At 41.4% G+C, this 18,357-nt stretch overlaps 3 gene segments (V, D, J or C); all 3 read left to right on the top strand.

Annotated features, from left to right (window-relative positions):
* The first annotated feature begins 17 nt into the window (after positions 1-17).
* Positions 18-643, top strand: LOC125283584 (T cell receptor alpha variable 13-1-like). The segment is given in 2 exon segments: positions 18-106; positions 267-643. Coding segments are annotated over 2 exon segments (429 nt in total).
* A 594-nt stretch (positions 644-1,237) lies between these two features.
* LOC113249378 (T cell receptor alpha variable 14/delta variable 4-like) lies at positions 1,238-7,178 on the top strand. The segment is given in 3 exon segments: positions 1,238-1,286; positions 1,458-1,751; positions 6,844-7,178. Coding segments are annotated over 3 exon segments (678 nt in total).
* An 8,816-nt stretch (positions 7,179-15,994) lies between these two features.
* Positions 15,995-16,739, top strand: LOC125283578 (T cell receptor alpha variable 22-like). The segment is given in 2 exon segments: positions 15,995-16,046; positions 16,240-16,739. Coding segments are annotated over 2 exon segments (552 nt in total).
* Positions 16,740-18,357: the final 1,618 nt, after the last annotated feature.

The following is an 18,357-nucleotide window of genomic DNA, read 5'->3' on the forward strand; positions in this document are numbered from 1 at the left end:
GAGATGAGCTGACTGGAGGCTGCAGTTCTGAAGCTGGTCTAACGGGGAGGAGCCATGAGGACATCCAGGGGAGCTTTAATCGTGTTCTCGTGGCTGCAGCTGAGCTGTGAGTTGACAAGTATGGGACACGGAGGATATTAGTGCACAGCCTTCAGAAGTCAAGACTGGCTTTACTCTGTTTCCTCCCATTAGTGTAGAAAAGAGCATTCAGAAGCGTAGGAACCTGGAATCTCTTCTCCTTTCTCTGACATTTTCTTTCTGCACAGGGTTCAGCCGAGGAGAGACTGTGGAGCAGCGGCCTTCTACCCTGAGTGTGCGGCAGGGACGCAGCTCTGTCATCAACTGCAGCTATTCAGACAGTCGTTCAGAGTACTTCCCTTGGTACAAGCAAGAGCTTGGAAAAGGTCCCCGGCTCCTTATATACATTCGTTCCAGCATGACCACAAAAGAAGACCAAAGGCTCACTGTCTTACTGAACAGGACGGCCAGACATCTGTCCCTGCACATCGCAGACACGCAGCCTGAAGACTCAGCTGTGTACTTCTGCGCGGCAAGCACACACTGCTTCCCAGACACCTGCTGCCTGCACTCAAACCTGCCACGGGCCAGTCCCCTGGTCTTTGACACAGACCTTCCAGGATAGCGTTTGTGCTGTTGTTTGTCTGTAGGTGGAAGCTAATGTGTTAGATGTTAAAAGCATATATAAGGCTGTTAGGATCAAGATGACGCAGACAGGTCAGAACACTTTGTTGGATGACTGTTGTTTAATGGATTCTTGAATGGAGTCAGTAACGGTTTATTTTCAAATTGAGGTTTTAAGGAACTCTCCATTTACTATTGAGACTCCTCTCCTATAAATAACCCATTAGACCAACATTACAGTCCCTATTATAGATGGGCACTTAAATATTGTGTTGCAAAAGTAGTATTTATGATTTTTCTAATTCTAAAACATTATATGCCAAACATGAAAGTATGGAAGGTAGAAATATGAAAGTGATAATTCTGTAAACAATTTTGGGTACTGAGACTCTCAGCTGGAACAGAGAGAACTATGACATCACCCACACACTTGCTCCACCAGGAAACCCCTGCTTCGTGTTCCAGGGCCACAGCAGCACATACCCAGCAATCCTTCTCTCACCCTGTCAGGCTCCCCTCACTGTGCCAAGCCCCGAAATTGATGAAGAAGAAGGAGAAGAAGAAGACAATTTCAGTCTAGTGGGAGAACTCAAACATGTTTCTCTCCAGGCTTCTGAGGGTGCTCGTGGCTTCCGTGTGGCTAGGTAAGACGGTCCCTGTGGGAGTGTGCCTCCTCTATGACCTAAAATCATGAGGGATAGTCAGGATCTTGTGGATACCTTGGGAAGGAGGGACGACAGTGTGTAAAATGGAAGTCTTTGTGCCACATCACATATTCCCGAAGTCTCTGATTCTATGGTTTTTTTTTCCTTCAGGATCCAGTATTGCCCAGAAGGTAACTCAAGCCCAACCGGCGATGTTAGTGCAGGAGAAGGGGGCTGTCGCTCTGGAATGCACACTTAGTACACGTGACCCGAGTTACAGTCTACTGTGGTACAAGCAGCCCAGCAGTGGGGCGATGATTTTCCTGATTCGTCAGGATTCTTACAGCCAGCAAAATGCCACTGATGGTCGCTACTCACTGAATTTCCAGAAGACAAGAAAATCCATCCAACTTGTCATGTCAGCTTCAGAGCTGGAGGACTCCGCAGTGTATTTCTGTGCACTGAGTAAGGCCACAGTGAGCGGCGTGATGGAGGGAGGTGTACCCAAACCCAGGGCTCTTCCTGATGCCCCTCCCTGCTATTGGGCCTGAGGGGGGCATTGCCATCCCAGACAGGAAGTGGCACAGGTACAGGCTTAGAGAGAAAGCCTCCCTCTAAGAAATTACCTCTCCAGGTAAGGGTTATCGTGCATCAAACACTTCCTCATCCATGAAAATTTGTGTGAAATTGTTTATTGAAGACTAGAATAGTCACAATAAACGGTTTGCCATTTTGCAATTAGATTCAGCTAGAATGATAGGCTAAGGAAATTTAGAAACATTTGACTCAAAAAGTAGCAATAATGTGTGTGAATTGTCGTATTTTTTCAGATCTATTTGTTCAGTAAATATTTATTGAGCATATATTATGTTACAGGCATTGTTAGACTAAGGAAGGCGGTGAAATGTCTCTGTGGTTTTCCTTTTTTTGTTTTATATCATACCATTTTATATCATTTAATGATTTAGTGTAATTAGGTTTGTTTGCTGTGAGTCATCATACTGACATTAAGTTTCTAAGAGACCTGCTCTTTGACGTAGTTCATACTAGTGTTCATTGCATCTTATTAATACCTCTAGCAGAGATGTGCGCAGTCTGTGTACTATGGGTTTACCTGCTTCCCGCCAGTCTTTCCACAAATGATCATAGGGGCTCTTAGGGGGACGGGGTGAAGAAGCAGAGTGTGAATTTTCCCCTTTATTGGTTCCTGTCCTTCACATCAACACTCCATCAAAGGTATTTTTTTGTAAGATTTTTATTTATTTGAGAAAGAAACAGAGCAGGGACAGGGGGAGAGGCAGAGGGAGAAGCCAACTCCCCGCTCAGCAGGGATCCCAATGCGGGGCTTGATCCTGGGACTCCAGGATCATAACTTGAGCTGAAGGCAGCTGCTGAACCAACTGAGCCACCCAGGTGCCCCCTTCCAAGGTATTTTTTGCAAACACGTGGCTCAGTTTGCACACTTCCAGCACTCTTTGTTTGTTCGAAGTTCCATACTCCAATATCCTCATTTTCTCCATTTTTTCTTCTTCCACCTCTAACCCCATTCCCGCAGTGCCTTAAAATTCAGACGGTAATGGATGGTCGATAATTGGTCTTGCATTGTATCATCCTCTTATATTTGCTTGGAAGGCAGATGTGTAGAGTAGAGATCTTAACAAGAATCTCTTAAAACGTTTTAATTACAAAATCTTACCATTTTAATATTCAATTTACCATTTTAACAATTTTTAAGTGTACAATTCCCTGGTATAAAATACATTAACACTGTTGTTCAATCACCACCACCATCCATTTCTAGTATTCTGTTCATCTTGAAAAACTGAGTATTTGTACTCACTAAACAATAACTCTCATTATTCCATCCTTCCTTTCCTTGGGAACTACCATTCTGCTTTCTCTTTCCATGAGTATGACTACTTTAGATACCTCGTAGAAGTGGAATTCTGCAGTATTGGTCATTTTGTGACATTCTGTTTGGCATAATGTCCTCAGGGTTCATCCATGTTGCAGCATGTGACAGAGTTTATTTCCTTTGTAAGGTTGAATAATATTCCAGTGTATGCACATAGCACATTTTGTTTATCCATATCTATCTGTGGATGGACTTTTGGGTTGCTTTTGCCTTTTGGTGGAAATAGGAATTCATAAACATCTCAATATTGTGGGAATATAGCCAAATTCTTTCCATTTTTGAGTATATATCAGAAGTGGATTGCTGGATCATAAGGTAATTCTATTCCAAAATTTTTGGAAACCTTTGTAGTAGTTAATTGAAACAACTACGCTCTTAGACTTTGTTTTCACAAGCGAGTTTCAAGGACCAGAGAAAGAGAGTGATTACTTGTCATGAATAGAGCTCCAGTATATGGGTGAATCGGAAAACCCTAGAAGAGTTTGTCTCTCTTGCTACAGTGCATTGCTTCAATCGGTGGCCTAATAATTGGTCTGGGTGGAATGGCGAAGCCACTATCCAGTGGTCAGCTCCTGAATAGCAGTTTGGGCATCCATTATAATATGTTTTCCTTCTTATTTTGGTAAGATCCAAACCTCCAATTATTTAATTCTTCTTTAGTAGTTCTATTTGCATAAAGAAAGTACCTGTAAAAGACTGTCTTAAAGTATTTCAAAACTTGAGAAGAAGTCAGTTTGCTACCCTCTAGCCTCTCTTTCAGTTTTTCTCGGACAACCATCTATAGTAACAAAAACAGGGACCAGGCTTTTGCTATCATCCAGCTGTGTTGTAATCTATTAGCTCTGCCATGAACTTTCTTGATACTTTTGATCTTTGTTTCATTATTTGTAAAATGGGAAGTGATATCTTCTTTGGTATTTTATTATGACAATTTATCAATAATATATCCAAAAGATTGACAAGTAAGAGATGAGCCGTGTAGGGGGGTATCTCAATAGGTACAGAGAAAGCATTTGACAAAATCCAGGTCCATTCCTGATTAAAACTTCCGCCAAATTAGACAGAATGGAAGGGAACTTCCTCAGCTTAAAAAAGGGCTAACAAAAGACCTACATCAAATGTCATACTTGATGGTGAAAGCCTAAATGCTTTCTCCTTAGTTTCAGAAATAAGGGACGAGTTTTGGCTCTCAGCACTTGGAGTTAATATTGATGTAGAGGTGAAACAAAAGCCATACATTTTGGAAAAGAAGAAGTGAATTTACCTTTAATAATAGCAGCATAATAGTCTGAGCAGAAAATGCGAGGGAATCTACAAAACAGCTACTAGAACAAATTGGTTTAACAAAGTCAAGTGTACACCTACCATATGATCCAGCCATTCTACTCCCAGATGTGGACCCAAAAGAAATGAAAGCATATGTCGATAAAAATATTATACACAAATGTTCACAGCAGCTTTATTTGTAAAAGCTCCACTGAGACTAACCCATATGGTTATCAAGAGGTGAATAGACAAATTATTTTATAGGCACATTATGCGATACTATACAGCAACTGAACAAAAGCCCTGATAATTATAACCATGAAAAATTTAAAAATAATTAGGTTGAGAAGATGCCAGACTAAAGAGTGCATATGATTCCATTTATACAAAAGTATAAAGTATACAAACTAATTCATGACAGAAGTGTTGTCTGGAAATAGGGGTGGGAGAGGGTTGAGAGGATTACAAAAAGACATGATGAAACTTTGGGGGGCGATGCATATGTTCATTATCTCCATTGTGGTGATGGCTATATATATATATATATATATATATATTTATTTATTTATTTATTTATTTATATATGACGTATGTATATGTCAAATCTTGTAGAATTGCTCACTTTAATTTGGTGCAGTTTATTGTTATGTAATTTATGTATCAATAAAGCTATTAAATATCTAAATTTACCATGAACTATCTTCCCTAAATGTTGTGCAAGTCTTCTTGTGTGACACAAAATAGAAAATATTTCTCCTGTAGGATTTCATTGGCCTGAAACCATGTTAGTTTTTTTTTAATTGTAGATAATTGCTTTCTGCATCATGAGCTATACTGTTTATTTTCAGCTGGCATCATCCCAACCTGTTTAGCATTGTCCCTGTATATCTGAATAGAATTTTGTAGTGGCTTGTCCCAAATTCCTTTCTAGCATAACTTTGAGGCAGGTTCTGACAATGTGATTTGGAAGGTGGAGGGAAAGGGAAGGGATACGTGAACCCAAACAGTATCCAGGCCTGAGTCTCTTACTTCACTCTGCATCTGGGTAAGCGTTGCCATGTTGGCTCTGGACTCATGAAACTCCTTGACATGAATCTGTGGAGAGATCTGCCTCCAGAAAACAGCCTTGGCCATTTCCATATGTGTCTAGAGGTAACCGTTACAGGGCTTTACAGAAGATGTGTCCCTCTCCAGAGCTTTATTCTCATAATCCTGATTTCTTACCTTGTGTGAAAAATGTTTGATTAATGTTTGGCAACAAAATGTGACAGATGGATGGTAATAGAAAACACCTTTGAGACTAAAACCTGTAAAGAGTATAGCATTAGTACTTGCTGCCTGATTCTTATACACTAGTCACCTTATGTAGGAGTCAATAAAACAATGAGAGCATAAGAACCTCAGATCATTCTATGGGTATTTGACAACTTCACTTCATGTTTGGTGTCTCAAATTCCTGTTTTTCACCTTTTAATGATTCTGAAAATCAAGAATATTTGACTAATAAGTGTTTGCCTATAAAATAGTGTGACATTTCTTCTGAAAGCTTTATTAAAAAACAGTATTTCTTGCAATTGCTAATAATTTAGGAACAAGGAAATACTATGGTATATCAATTAAAGGACGTTTGTTCATTTTTTTGTTTAATGTAAAAATTATTCAGAGAATAGCTAAAAAATGACAGTCATAATTCTAAATATTGGGATACAGTGCCAGAATCACTCAGCAATGACTTGAATTCCTATTACTTTTTCCGTATTCAACTTGGCCCATTTCCTGGCAGTCAGTGGGTTATACACTGGCCCACATGGACACGTGAGAATATTGTAGAATATTGTACTAAGATGCTTTAGAAGATTGTTATCCTCCAGCTATAGAAAGGCCCTGGGATGCTGTGTTAAAGAACTTCCATATCAGGTAATGTCTTAAGAACAAAATGGACCTGAGAGGGCAGGATTGCTCTTGTTAGACTTCCAAGGGCACCTGAAGACTGACATGTGCCTCATGAAGTCAGGGATGAAACACATGGCTGACTTGGGGAGGATTCTGGCCAACACGCACGCACTTCAGTCCCCGTTCACCAGGGGGCGCAGCTTCCTGCCACAATCACATTTTCTGTGTGAAATGTGGGCTTGCACTGATCATTTCTCTGTCACTCCAAGGTTTCTTCATGGTAAGAATGAAGAATATTACTTAGGTGACACTGCAGAGATGAAGTGTTCTCTAGGCTTCGTGACTGTGGTACTCTTAATGGTTGGTAAGTAAGATCTTTAAAATTTGGATTCTTTCTTCCATCGTGTCAGAAAACTTTTAACTATAATTTTATCCAAGAGCTTTATGCCCAAGGTGACACAGGTCTCTTTTCTCTTTCCCCAGGACATATCCATGGAGACTCATTGACCCAGACGGAAGGCCAAGTGACCCTCTCAGAAGAGGCTTCCCTCACTATAAACTGTACCGATACCACAACTGGGTATCCCACTCTTTTCTGGTATGTCCAGTATTCTGGTGAAGGTCTACAGCTCCTTCTCAGTTCCTCAAGGGACCAGGAGAAAAAAATCAACAAAGGTTTTGAAGCCACCTTGGACAGTAAATCCAAATCTTTCCACCTGGAGAAAGGGTCAGTGCAAGTGTCAGATTCCGCTGTGTACTACTGTGTCATGAGAGACACAGTGACGGGGACTGCAGGGGGAGCTGAGCGCAAACTCTGAGCAGAACAGGGGCCTGGAGGCTGAGCGTCTCTGACTGAGCCACTCTGGTTCCAGCTCAGTCTGTTGTTTGTCCCTCAGTGTCTGGTTGATAGAAAAATCATACAAACGACTAGAGTATAGGAACCAGAAGTCACATCCCCAACCCCAGCTGTTCCTTAGTGACACTGAGGACAGTTTGATGCCAAGAGTCCCTCAGCCAGGGCGTAAGTGATTTCAAGGTAAATCCACGTAACAGTGAAGGGGTCTCTTGCTCATCCTTGCAGTGAACGTTCAGCCCCACAAGTTGTTCATAGCACTGTGGTGGGTGTTGCTGTGTCTATGACACTTTTAGAGACACACGGTGTGTCTGAGAAGATGCCGTCTGCCAGGTGTCTTCCTGACAGAATATAGCAGGAGAGGTGACGGGACAGCTTCAGCCCCAAACCAGGTTTTAGTAGAGAAAGAGGGGAAGGGAAGAAAGGAGGAGGAACACATGTACCCGAGCAAGGAAAAGAGAGTCCGGGGACCTCTGGCCTGCTTTCTTTTCTAGTGAATCAGGTGGCAGACACAGGCTGATATTCAACATGAAGGGGTGGGGGCAGAAACAGAATGGAGGAAGAGGGTCATGTCTTGGCCAGGTAAATAGGTCAGTTGGCTTTCTGACAGTAGAAACTCAAGTGAGATTGTTTTCAGTACCCAGGAAATATGGTGAGAGAAAATGCTCTTGCACTGATATTATAGAGATCGATAGGTGACACTTGGAGGGAAATCCTATAGATTCCTCTAACTCCTCTTTTGCAACCTCTCGCAGAGAGCCACAAATCATGGAGTTGGGAGAATGCATGGGAGTAAATAAATTTTTTCAAGGAATAATAGAAAAAGCAATGTCTCTATTCCACTGCCACCTTTGCTAATATTGTTGCAATCCTCTTTATTTTTAAAATATATTTTGAGATTTATTTATTTAACATAAAGAGCTAGGGAGATTGAGAGATAGAGTGAGAGAGAGTGGGGGTGGGGGGTGCAGAGGGAGAAAGTCTTCTGAGGCCTACTCTGAGCCAGACGGGGGCTGATCTCACCACCTTAAGATTGTGACCTGAGTGAAACCAATAGTCAGCTGCTAGCCAACTGCACCAGCCAGACGCTCTTAGATCTTTAAATTATTATCTCCTTATCAGTATATTGTATGAATGAGCTATGACCAAAATATTAATACATTTCCTTATATATTAATTATATATTCTTGGTTTAAATGAATTTTTTATTTTGTTGTTTAAAATAAAATTTTTTTCAAAGCTCTAGAAATATAAATGCATGTCAATATGTACTTAATTCAAAAGAGTATATAATAAGAATTTTCCTGACATTTCAATAAACAATGTAAACTAGGATTGCCCGGCTGGATGAGTCAGTAGCACCGAAACTCTTGATCTCGGGGTTTTAAGTTCCATCCCCATATGTGTTATGAGATTACTTAAACTAAAGTCTTTTAAAAAAAATTCATGGTACATTAATGCTTTTCTCTTGATTTGTCTAAAACTCTATTAAAAAGATAGTAAAGACATCCCAAAGGGCAGGAAGCTGCAAACACAACGTGAAACAAGTAAAGAAGCTACTAGCAAACAGTAATGTCAACCAACTTTAGAAAATGTGTTGTATATGGAGAAAGGCAAACTTGCCTGAAAGACTAGCTAAAGAAGAAAACCAAGTCTAGTGTAGAAGAAACTCGTGTGTGTTGTGCCCTCCAGTAAGGGTTAGGGAAAGGAAGCACCACATAATTTTGGATAATTGAGGAAGATGGTGTTGCCCACATTGGTGTGTGCATGCGTGCGCGCGTGCGTGTTTGTGTGCCCGTGTGCGCGTGTGTTGAGGGTATTGGGGTGAAGGAAGTAAAATAAGTGGACTGAGTGAGAAAACTTATGTCACAGAAGAGCCATGCATCCATGGCCCTTTATAAGAATCAATGATCACTTTCTTAACCCAGCAGGAAATTGGTTGTTGGTCTTTGAGGAACTGAGAGGAGCACATAAATAATTTCCCCAAAATCTGTGTATTACTAAGCTTTTTGATTTTTGCTCACCAGTTCAACTTTCCTTTACTTAAAGAAGTGCTTCAGTTCCTCCCTCTAAGCCCTGGCAATCACTGATCTTTTACTGTCTCCATACTTTTGCCTTGTCCAGAATGTCCTGTAGTGAGTATCAAACAGAAGGCAGCCTTTTCAGATTGGTTTCTTTTACTTAGAAATATGCATGTAAGTTTCCTCCATGTCTATCCATTGCTTGATAGCTCATTTTTAGCTATCGAATAAAGTTTTTTTTTGTCTGATCTATAAAGAAATTTTCAAACTCAACACTCAAAAAATCAAAAAATACATTCAAGAAATGGGCAGAAGAATGAACAGACATTCCTCCAAAGAAGACATACAAATAGCCAACAGACACATGAAAAAATGCTCCACATCACTCGGCATCAGGGAAACACAAATCAAAACCACAATGAGATACCACCTCACAACTGTCAGGATGGCTAAAATTAACAAGTCAGGAAACAGCAAAAGTTGGTGAGGATGCAGAGGAAAGGGAAGCTTCTTACACTGCTGGTGGGAATGCACGCTGGTGCAGCCACTGTGGAAAACAGTATGGAGGTTCCTCAAAAAGTTAAAAATAGAACTACCCTACAACCCAGCAATTGCACTACTAGGTATTTACCCAAAAGATACAAACATAGTGATTCATAGGGGTGCACGCACCCCAAAGTTTATGGCAGCAAGGTCCCCAATAGCCAAAATATGGAAAGGGCCCAGACGTCCATGGACAGCTGAATGGATAAAGAAGATGTGGTCTAGATATACAATGGAATATTACTCAGCCATTAAAAAGAATGAAAACCTGCTGATGTGCAATAACATGGCTGGAACTAGGGGGTATTACGCTAAGCGAAATAAGTCAGAGAACAAATACCCATGATTTCACTCATATGTGGAATTTAAGAAAGGAAGCAGATGAACATAGTGGAAGGGAAGGAAAAATAAACAAGAGGAAACCAGAGAGGGAGGCAAACTCTAAGAGACTCTTAACCATAGGGAACAAACTGAGGGTTGCTGGAGGGGAGGGGAGGGGGTGGATGCAGAACTGGATGCTGGGCACTAAGGAGGGCGCTTGAAGTAATGAGCACTGGGTGTGATATGCAACGGATAAATCACTGAATTCTATCTCTGAGACTACTAATACAGTATATGTTAATTAAACTGAATTTACATTAAAAATTTAAAATATAAAATGCAACTTTGAAAAAAAGAGAAGACTCCTTTATCTGTCTATACAATAGTTTATTTTACCTTTTCTTCTACTGAAGGACATCTTGGTTGCTTAGATGTTTTGACAATTATGAATAAAGCTGCCATAAACATTTGTGTGCAAGTTTTTGTGTAGGCAGGTTTTCCAGCCATTTTGTTACACATCTAGGATTGTCATCGCTAGATCATTTGGTAGGAGTCTGTGTAGTTGTGTAAGAAACTGCTAGTCTTGTGTTCCGATGCGGTGTTACCATTGTGCATTCCCGTCAGCCATAAATGAGGTTTCCTGTTGCCGGACAGCCTTCTGGTATTAAATAAAATCCAAACAGATCAGCTTTGAAAATTCCCTCGGCAAAGATCACTTCCAAAATCAGTTTAGTCCTACAAATAAAGCTTGATTTAGTTTATTTTGTCAGACCAACTTGACCTGCATCGTTTTGGCTGTGCCTTTGGAAATCCTAAGCGAACCTTGAACTGTTTCCCAAGTTTGATGTGAGGCACCCACTGAGCCATCTCTGATATCAGTTACAGCAACTCTGGTATTATAACCAGTCACTGTGAAGAAGATACGCTCCGGTCTCCTCACTATACAAACTGCTTTCTGACAATATACCCCTGAGCCTCATCCCATGTTTTGGTTTGAGTGCTTCCACTTCATGAACTGTCTTTTTGGGATGTGCACATGACACTTGTACTAATTAACACTTCGGTGACATTCATTGGATTGACATGGACTGTTTCTGAGTTTTTGACACCAGCATTTGGTGGTGTTAGTGTTTTGGATTTTGGCCATTCTAATAGCTGAGATTGTGCTGTCTTATTTCTTTTTAATTTAATTTGTAACGTGTTAAGAATACTTACCATGAGATAGAGCCTCTTAAACTTTTAAGTTTATACATGATACATGTATTGTTGGTTATGGGTACAATGTTGTGCAGCAGCTCTCTATTCTTTCACCTTGCTGGATTATTATCTCCCCCTTACCCTGTCCCCAGAGCCCGTGGCAACCTCTTTATTGGTTTTCACTCTTTGATTCTATGAATTTGAGTATTTTAGATACCAGATTAGAGCAGAATCTTGCATTATTTGTCTTACTGTGACTGGCTTATTTCAGTTACCATAATGTCCTCAAACTTTATCCATGTGCTTGTGTATTTTTCTTTTTACGGCTGAATAGTACTCCACTTAAGTATATAGCACATTTTCTTTATCCATTTATCTGTTGTTGGACATTCAAGTTGTTTCCCCTTCTTGGCTATCGTGAAGAGTGCTGCAATGAGAATAGGAGTGCTTAATATCTCTTTGAGATCCTGATTTCAATTCTTTTTTTTTAGATTTTATTTATTTATTTATTTATTGTCGGAGAGAGAAGGGAGAGCACAAGCAGTGGGAGCAATGGGCAGAGGGAGAAGCAGGCTCCCCACTGAGCAGGGACCCTGGGATCATGACCTGAGTTGAAGGCAGACACCTAACCGACTGAGCCACCCAGGTATTCCCTGATTTCAGTTCTTATTGCTATATACTCAGCAATGGGACTACTGGATCATGTAGTAGTTCTGTTTTAAACTTTTGAAGACCCCCTATACTGTTTTCCATGGCTACAGCGTTATGTATTCCCACCAACAGTGTGTGAGTGTTCCAATCTTTTCATATCCTCAATGACACCTGAATTTTGTATTTTTGATAATAGCCATCATTTTTTAAATGTATAACATATGGATGATATCAAAGAATTTATTGTAAATGTAGTGGCAGATACTTTGAGATAGTCATCCTTAAAAGGAAGTAGAAAATTACAGATATTTAAAGTATCTCCTTTTTTCTGCCACCTTTAGGTTGCGGCTAGTACCAACATTTTAACTACTGAAATTGATAATGGGATGGCCCATTTTCACATAGTTGCACGACTGTGTGAGGTGATCTGTCATTGGGACTTCGATTTGTATTTTCCTGAAGATTAGTAACATTGAGTATTTTCTCACATACGTGTTGGCCATTTGAATATCTTTTTTGAAGAAATGTCTATTCTAGTCCGTAGACCATTTTTAATTGGCTTATTAGTATTTTTTAAAAAACTATTATTATAGGATTCCCTTTTATAGTTTAGATATTAGCCCCTTATCATATATGTAGTTTACAAATATTTTCTCCCACTCTGTTGATGACTTTTGATGCTGCTGGTTGTATCCTTTGTTGTACTGAGCTTTTTAGTTTGATAAAGCCCCTTTGTTAGTTTTTGCTTCTGATGCCATGTCATTGATTATTGCCAAAACCAATTGTGGAACTTCTCTTCGACATTTTCTTTTCAAAAAAGTAACTTTAAGGGGTGCCTGGATGGCTCAGTGGGTTAAGACTTCGACTCTTGATCTCGGCTCAGGTCATGATCTCAGGGTTGTGAGATTGAGCCCGGTCGGCGTCAGGCTCCGGACTGAGTGTGGAACCTGCTTAAGATTCTCTCTCTCTCTCTCTCCCTCTCCCTCCCCCTCCCCCAGCTTGCATGTACTCTATTTCTTTAAACAAAAAATAATCTCTTAGTTTTTGACTCTTTCTATTCTTTTGCTATTTCTGCAGGAATCTTTGTTATTTCCTTTCTTCTGTGGACTTGAAACCTACTTTATTCTTTTCCTAGTTCCTTGAGCTGTAGGTTAGGTTACTTATTCGGTATCTTTTGTTAGGATATTAGACCTGCATACATAATTCCTAGGGGGATATCTAAGAGAAAGGAACACTTTATTTATTTATTTATTTGTTTTTTAAGATTTTATTTATTTATTTGACAGAGAGACAGCCAGCGAGAGAGGGAACACAAGCAGGGAGGAAGAAGCAGGCTTCCAGCAGAGGAACCTGATGTGGGGCTCGATCCCATAATGCTAGGATCACGCCCTGAGCCAAAGGCAGACGCCTAACCACTGAGCCAACCAGGCGTCCCAGGAACACTTTAATTTAGCAATCAATGCACTAAAGCATGCATGTAAAGATAGCTGTTAAAATGTTTAAGATACTTATATGTGTAGGTATGACTCCAAGATTGCTTTTTGTGATAGATTTCATTTAATGGGATACTAAAATCGACCCTCCTAGTAAGTAAATGTGATGTTCATAAACAAGACAGCTGAAGTCTCCTTTGATTCAAATTTGCACTTGATTTCTTATGCAGAGAATGATTATACACAATTTTGATGATGGTTTCTCAACCTAATGTGTTTCAGAGGCATGAGCAATGTGTGTTTCAGTAGTTCTTAAAGCATTCCCGGTTGTGAACGAATGGAGATTTGAGGGACCACTGATGAATGTGTGGAGGCTGTTATTCACACTTGTTTTTACCCTGTGCTCTATCAAGGTGTGGGATTTGCTTAGTTTTACTTTCATCCTTTTCTGTAAATCTCAATTCCTTCTTGATATTTCATGTCTCCCAGTTTTCTTCTTTTTTCTGTTCACTTTTTTACTGGAATATTAAATGTTTAACTTCTGTCTTTTCTTTCTTAGATCTTCCCTTTGTAGGAGTTACCTTAGTTTACCATCGAGGTGTTCTCTCAGATAGCTTCGACGGATTCTGTAAGACTGACATTCCTTGCGATCTCTATCGCGGGTATGGTGGGCTTAGCGGGTGAGGAGGAGGCTTTAGTCTTTGCACACAGAGGCAGCAGGAAAATCCCATCCTATCTGCTCACCTTTCTTGGCTATTTTCTTCCAACCCTTCCACAGATGACCCAGTGCTCATCAGGGCAGGGCATCTCTTCATCTCCTCACCTATTTACCAATCCCCAGCCCTCTCCCTCTGGTAACCACCAGTGTGTTCTGTTTAATTAAGAGTCTGCTTCTTCCTTTATCTCTCTCTGTCTCATTTTTTCCCTTTTGCTTATTTGGCTTGTTTCTTAAATTCCACGTGAGTGAAATCATATGGTACCTGTTTTCCTCCGACTGACTCATTTCCCTCATCATTACACTCTCTGGCTCCAACTATGTTATTGCAAATGGTAAGATTTCATTCTTTTATACGGCTGAATAATATTCCATTCCTCTTTATATATTCTGAGATCTAGTAAATTACCCCAGTGAAACTAAAACCTCAGTGAGTATTTACGGATTTCTTTTGAACTGCAGTAAAGAAATCAAAAAATATCACAAGAGGAGTTTAACCAAGTTATTTTCTGATATAATTTTCCTAGAAATTCCATTTTAAAAGTAGGATTAGGTTTGCTTGTAATCCCCATTCAATCCAAGCAGTTATCTTCTTTTCTGACCATCTCTATTTCCTTCATCAGGAAGCTTGGAATGAGAAGGGCTGGGATCTGGGTCTGCTGATTTGCTTCGTCTGAAGGCGTCTTTGCTGACTGCTTCAGTCCTCTAGGGGGCACTCTAGGCTTTCCGAAAAAACAAAGACTTCCTGATGGCCCAAAGCTGAGCAATTAAAGAGAGAACAGAGATCATGTGAGCCTGCCCAATTATAGATAGCAAAGATGGGGAGAAAAGGGGGACAGGTTTTCTGTAAAGTTCATCTCAGGTTTTAGGTTCTGCCATTGCATATCAACTTCAGACATCTGGAGGTCATGTCTCTAGAAATCCATTATACAGATAATTCTTGGAGCACAGGTGACAGGATAGGAATATTTCTGGGTATTGTGACCATGGAAACTCGACAGAAAACATCCCATTACCTGGTGTCAGTTGTTATGAATAAAAGCCCCCAAATCTACTGGCCTTAAAATGATTTCAGAACCCTAGATATCCTACCTTTTCATACGTCTCTGCTGAGAGTGGAGGGAGCAAGAAAAAAAAAAAAAAAACAAGGAACGAAAATAGAAGGAAAGGGAGAGGACAATACTGACTTTGAACAGCAACGTGTGGCCCGGCCAGACTCAGCTGTGTGGGTGAACAGAGTGTCCACCAGTTGCACTGGAGAGGTGGAGAGGTGGAAATTAAATCAGAAGGGGCATTATGCAGACATGTATTTTACACCAACCAAAATCTTGTTGAAATCATTTTTCATGCAGATCGTGACTGCCTGTCTTGGTTTCTAGAACTCTCCTGATTTCAAGAAATTGTAGTTACTTCTGCAATACACAATGCACGCTAGCAGATAGTTGTCCTTTATCGGTATTTTTACATAACTGAATTCTCACATTGTCAAACTATGCAATTTGGGGAATGGAGTGTCTATTCCCTATGATTCATTAAGGTTCAGAGTAACCTCCTTTGAGACACTGACTCTTCTAGAAAGATCATTGAGCTTTCCTCAATGCTAAGCCACAAATCTTACATAAAGTGCTTAAAACAAAATCCCTTATACCTTCCTGTATTGGAAATATGGCCCCTACCTCTCTGCCTTGCTGGCAAGCACACTTTTGGAGAGATTACTGTGCACTGTTACTGGGTCACTGTGGGTGGAGTCTCGAGTTCCTTAAGTGGCAGGGCTGAGGTGTGATTGGTGCTCAGTGGTTCTGTTGGCAGGGATTTAGTGTAAGAACACAATCTCTCTGGACCCAGGACTCTACACTCCGCAGGCTAGGGGTGTTAGTAATTCAGCCACTAAAAAGGAAACATGAAGAGAGGCTGGAGAGCTCTGCTGGGGCTTCTGTGGGTGCGGGTTTGCTGTGAGTGGGGCCGTTCCTCATGGGTACTTAGGTGGGGTCCACAGATCACAGTAGTGGGGAGGGGGAGCTGAGAGAGAACTCCTAGAAGGTCCTACATCAAGGGGGTTTCTTTGGATATATTACAGGTTTGAAAATGGCACTGGTGACTCCCCAGTCATATCACTTGTATGTTTGTTCTTCTCTTTCCACGCAGGGGTGAGAGGGCTGGAGGTGGAGCAGAGCCCTTCAGCCCTGAGCCTCCAGGAGGGAGCTGGCGCTGCTCTGAAGTGCAATTTTTCCCAACCTGTGAACAGTGTGCAGTGGTTCCGACAGAACCCCGGGGGCAGCAGCCTCACCCGGCTGATTTACGTGGCTTCGGGCACGAAGCAGAGCGGAAGGTTCAACTGCACACTGAACACGAGGGAACGGTCCAGCGCCCTCCACATCGCGGCCTCCCAGCTGGAAGACGCAGCCTCCTACCTGTGCGCGGCGGAGACACAGTGCTGCCTGCTGATCCGGGGCCTGCACGCCAACTGCAGCTGCGCCTACGCCCCGGCCCCTCCCTGGGGCATCTGCACCCACAGCAGCCTTGGCTCCTTTTCAAATTTTCAGATCTTTGTTACAGCACCTTTTCCCTCCAAAATGAGACCCATCAGGGTTGTCATTTCACTTTCCCTTGTTGCCCTTTTTCTTCCCAGAAAGCCCTGCCTGTAAAAATCTCTACCATGGACACTTTGGAGCAAGTGATAAAGATGCCCCTATCTACTGCCCTGGGAAAGCAGACCGCCTGGCAGCTAGCATATAAATTATATGTAAATTACTCAAATGGAAAAGACTCGAAAAAAATAGAGATCATCAAGAAAAGAAAGAGATGACTAAATTTTTTAGTTACCTATAGATGGTTCTACTATCAAAGGATAGTAATGAGAATATGTGTAATGTTTTTTCCAGTCTGTATTCATCTTTTTCCTCTTGGAAATAAAAATATAACGAAATAATTTTAGGGGCGCCTGGGTGGCTCAGTCACTAAGCTTCTTTCTTCAGCTCAGGGCGTGATCCTGGCATTCTGGGATCGAGCCCCACATCGGGCTCCTCTGCTGGGAGCCTGCTTCTTCCTATCCCACTCCCCCTGCTTGTGTTCCCTCTCTCGCTGGCTGTCTCTCTCTGTCAAATAAATAAATAAAATCTTTTAAAAACATGATTTTATTGAGGGTCAAGCACTCTACTTATTCAATTACATATACCTTTTATTTCAGCAAGGTAATACCCTGTAAATAGTACTTTCATTTCATGTAAGAATAAGTCAGGATTTTAGAGCGTAAGTGCCTTAGATGAGCTCATATTATTCCAAAGTTAGTGACTCTAGGGGGACATGAGAGCTTATCCTCTGAGCACCTGAGGAAGAAGACACTTAGAATGACAAAATCTTAAGGATTTCTATTGCTCAGTTTGTACAATACGTACATATCACTGTCAGAAGTGTCCGTTTAAGTCATTTCTAAATAGCACCTTGTGGGGAAGAGCTCATGGAAGTTTTCGCTCTGTTCCATGAAAATCCATTGCCCTTCCTTGCATTTTGAGTGAATCTATGACTCATGAATATGTAACATCATTCCTAGTTTGGGAAAGGGAGCAGAGAGCTTCCAGGATTACCCTAAATGATCCCCATCTCTGTTGTATCCAGAAACAAAGACTTCTGACCCCAAACCCAAAGTTGAAACTTGCATGTGTAAGGATTCCAGCACACAGGGAATCCCAGCCTGCTCTGGTTGTTATGTTGATGAAAAGGCATTGACAGGAAAGATGGGGTCCCTGAAAATTCAGATGGAGGTAAAGGGGCACACTCCCAAAGCTGGGAGCAGAGCCAGCTTCTTGAACATGGGACCTGGGCAGTTACACAGCCCCCCGCTCTCCCAAGGAAGCCTGCCCTTGGTTTAATGTTGCGCCCTTGCTGTCTTGAAATTCATAGTAATTTTATCTTTGTCCTTGTCCTTTATAAGTGAGTCCTGTGAGGGGAGGAGCAAGTGCCTGAGCAGAGAGATGCATGGGGCAGCAGGACACAGGCAGGAGCGCACGCAGGTTCTGGGTCTGGGTCATGGCAGACAGCGTGTGCGCTGAGCAGCAGGCAGGGCCACCTAGGGTCTGTGCCTGCTTTGGACTAGCTGGGGCTTCGACGTCAGCAAAGGGCGTAGTAAATATTGTCGGGAAATTACTACAGAAGCAAAGTGTTTACATGGACATTTCAATAAAGCTGTTTGGCAGTTTCTTACACTATTTTAACTAAACATACTCTTACAGTCCGATCCAGCAGTGGCTTCCTGAGTATTTACCC

This window comes from Ursus arctos, unplaced genomic scaffold, assembly GCF_023065955.2.
Source record: "Ursus arctos isolate Adak ecotype North America unplaced genomic scaffold, UrsArc2.0 scaffold_37, whole genome shotgun sequence".
NCBI lineage: Eukaryota > Metazoa > Chordata > Mammalia > Carnivora > Ursidae > Ursus > Ursus arctos.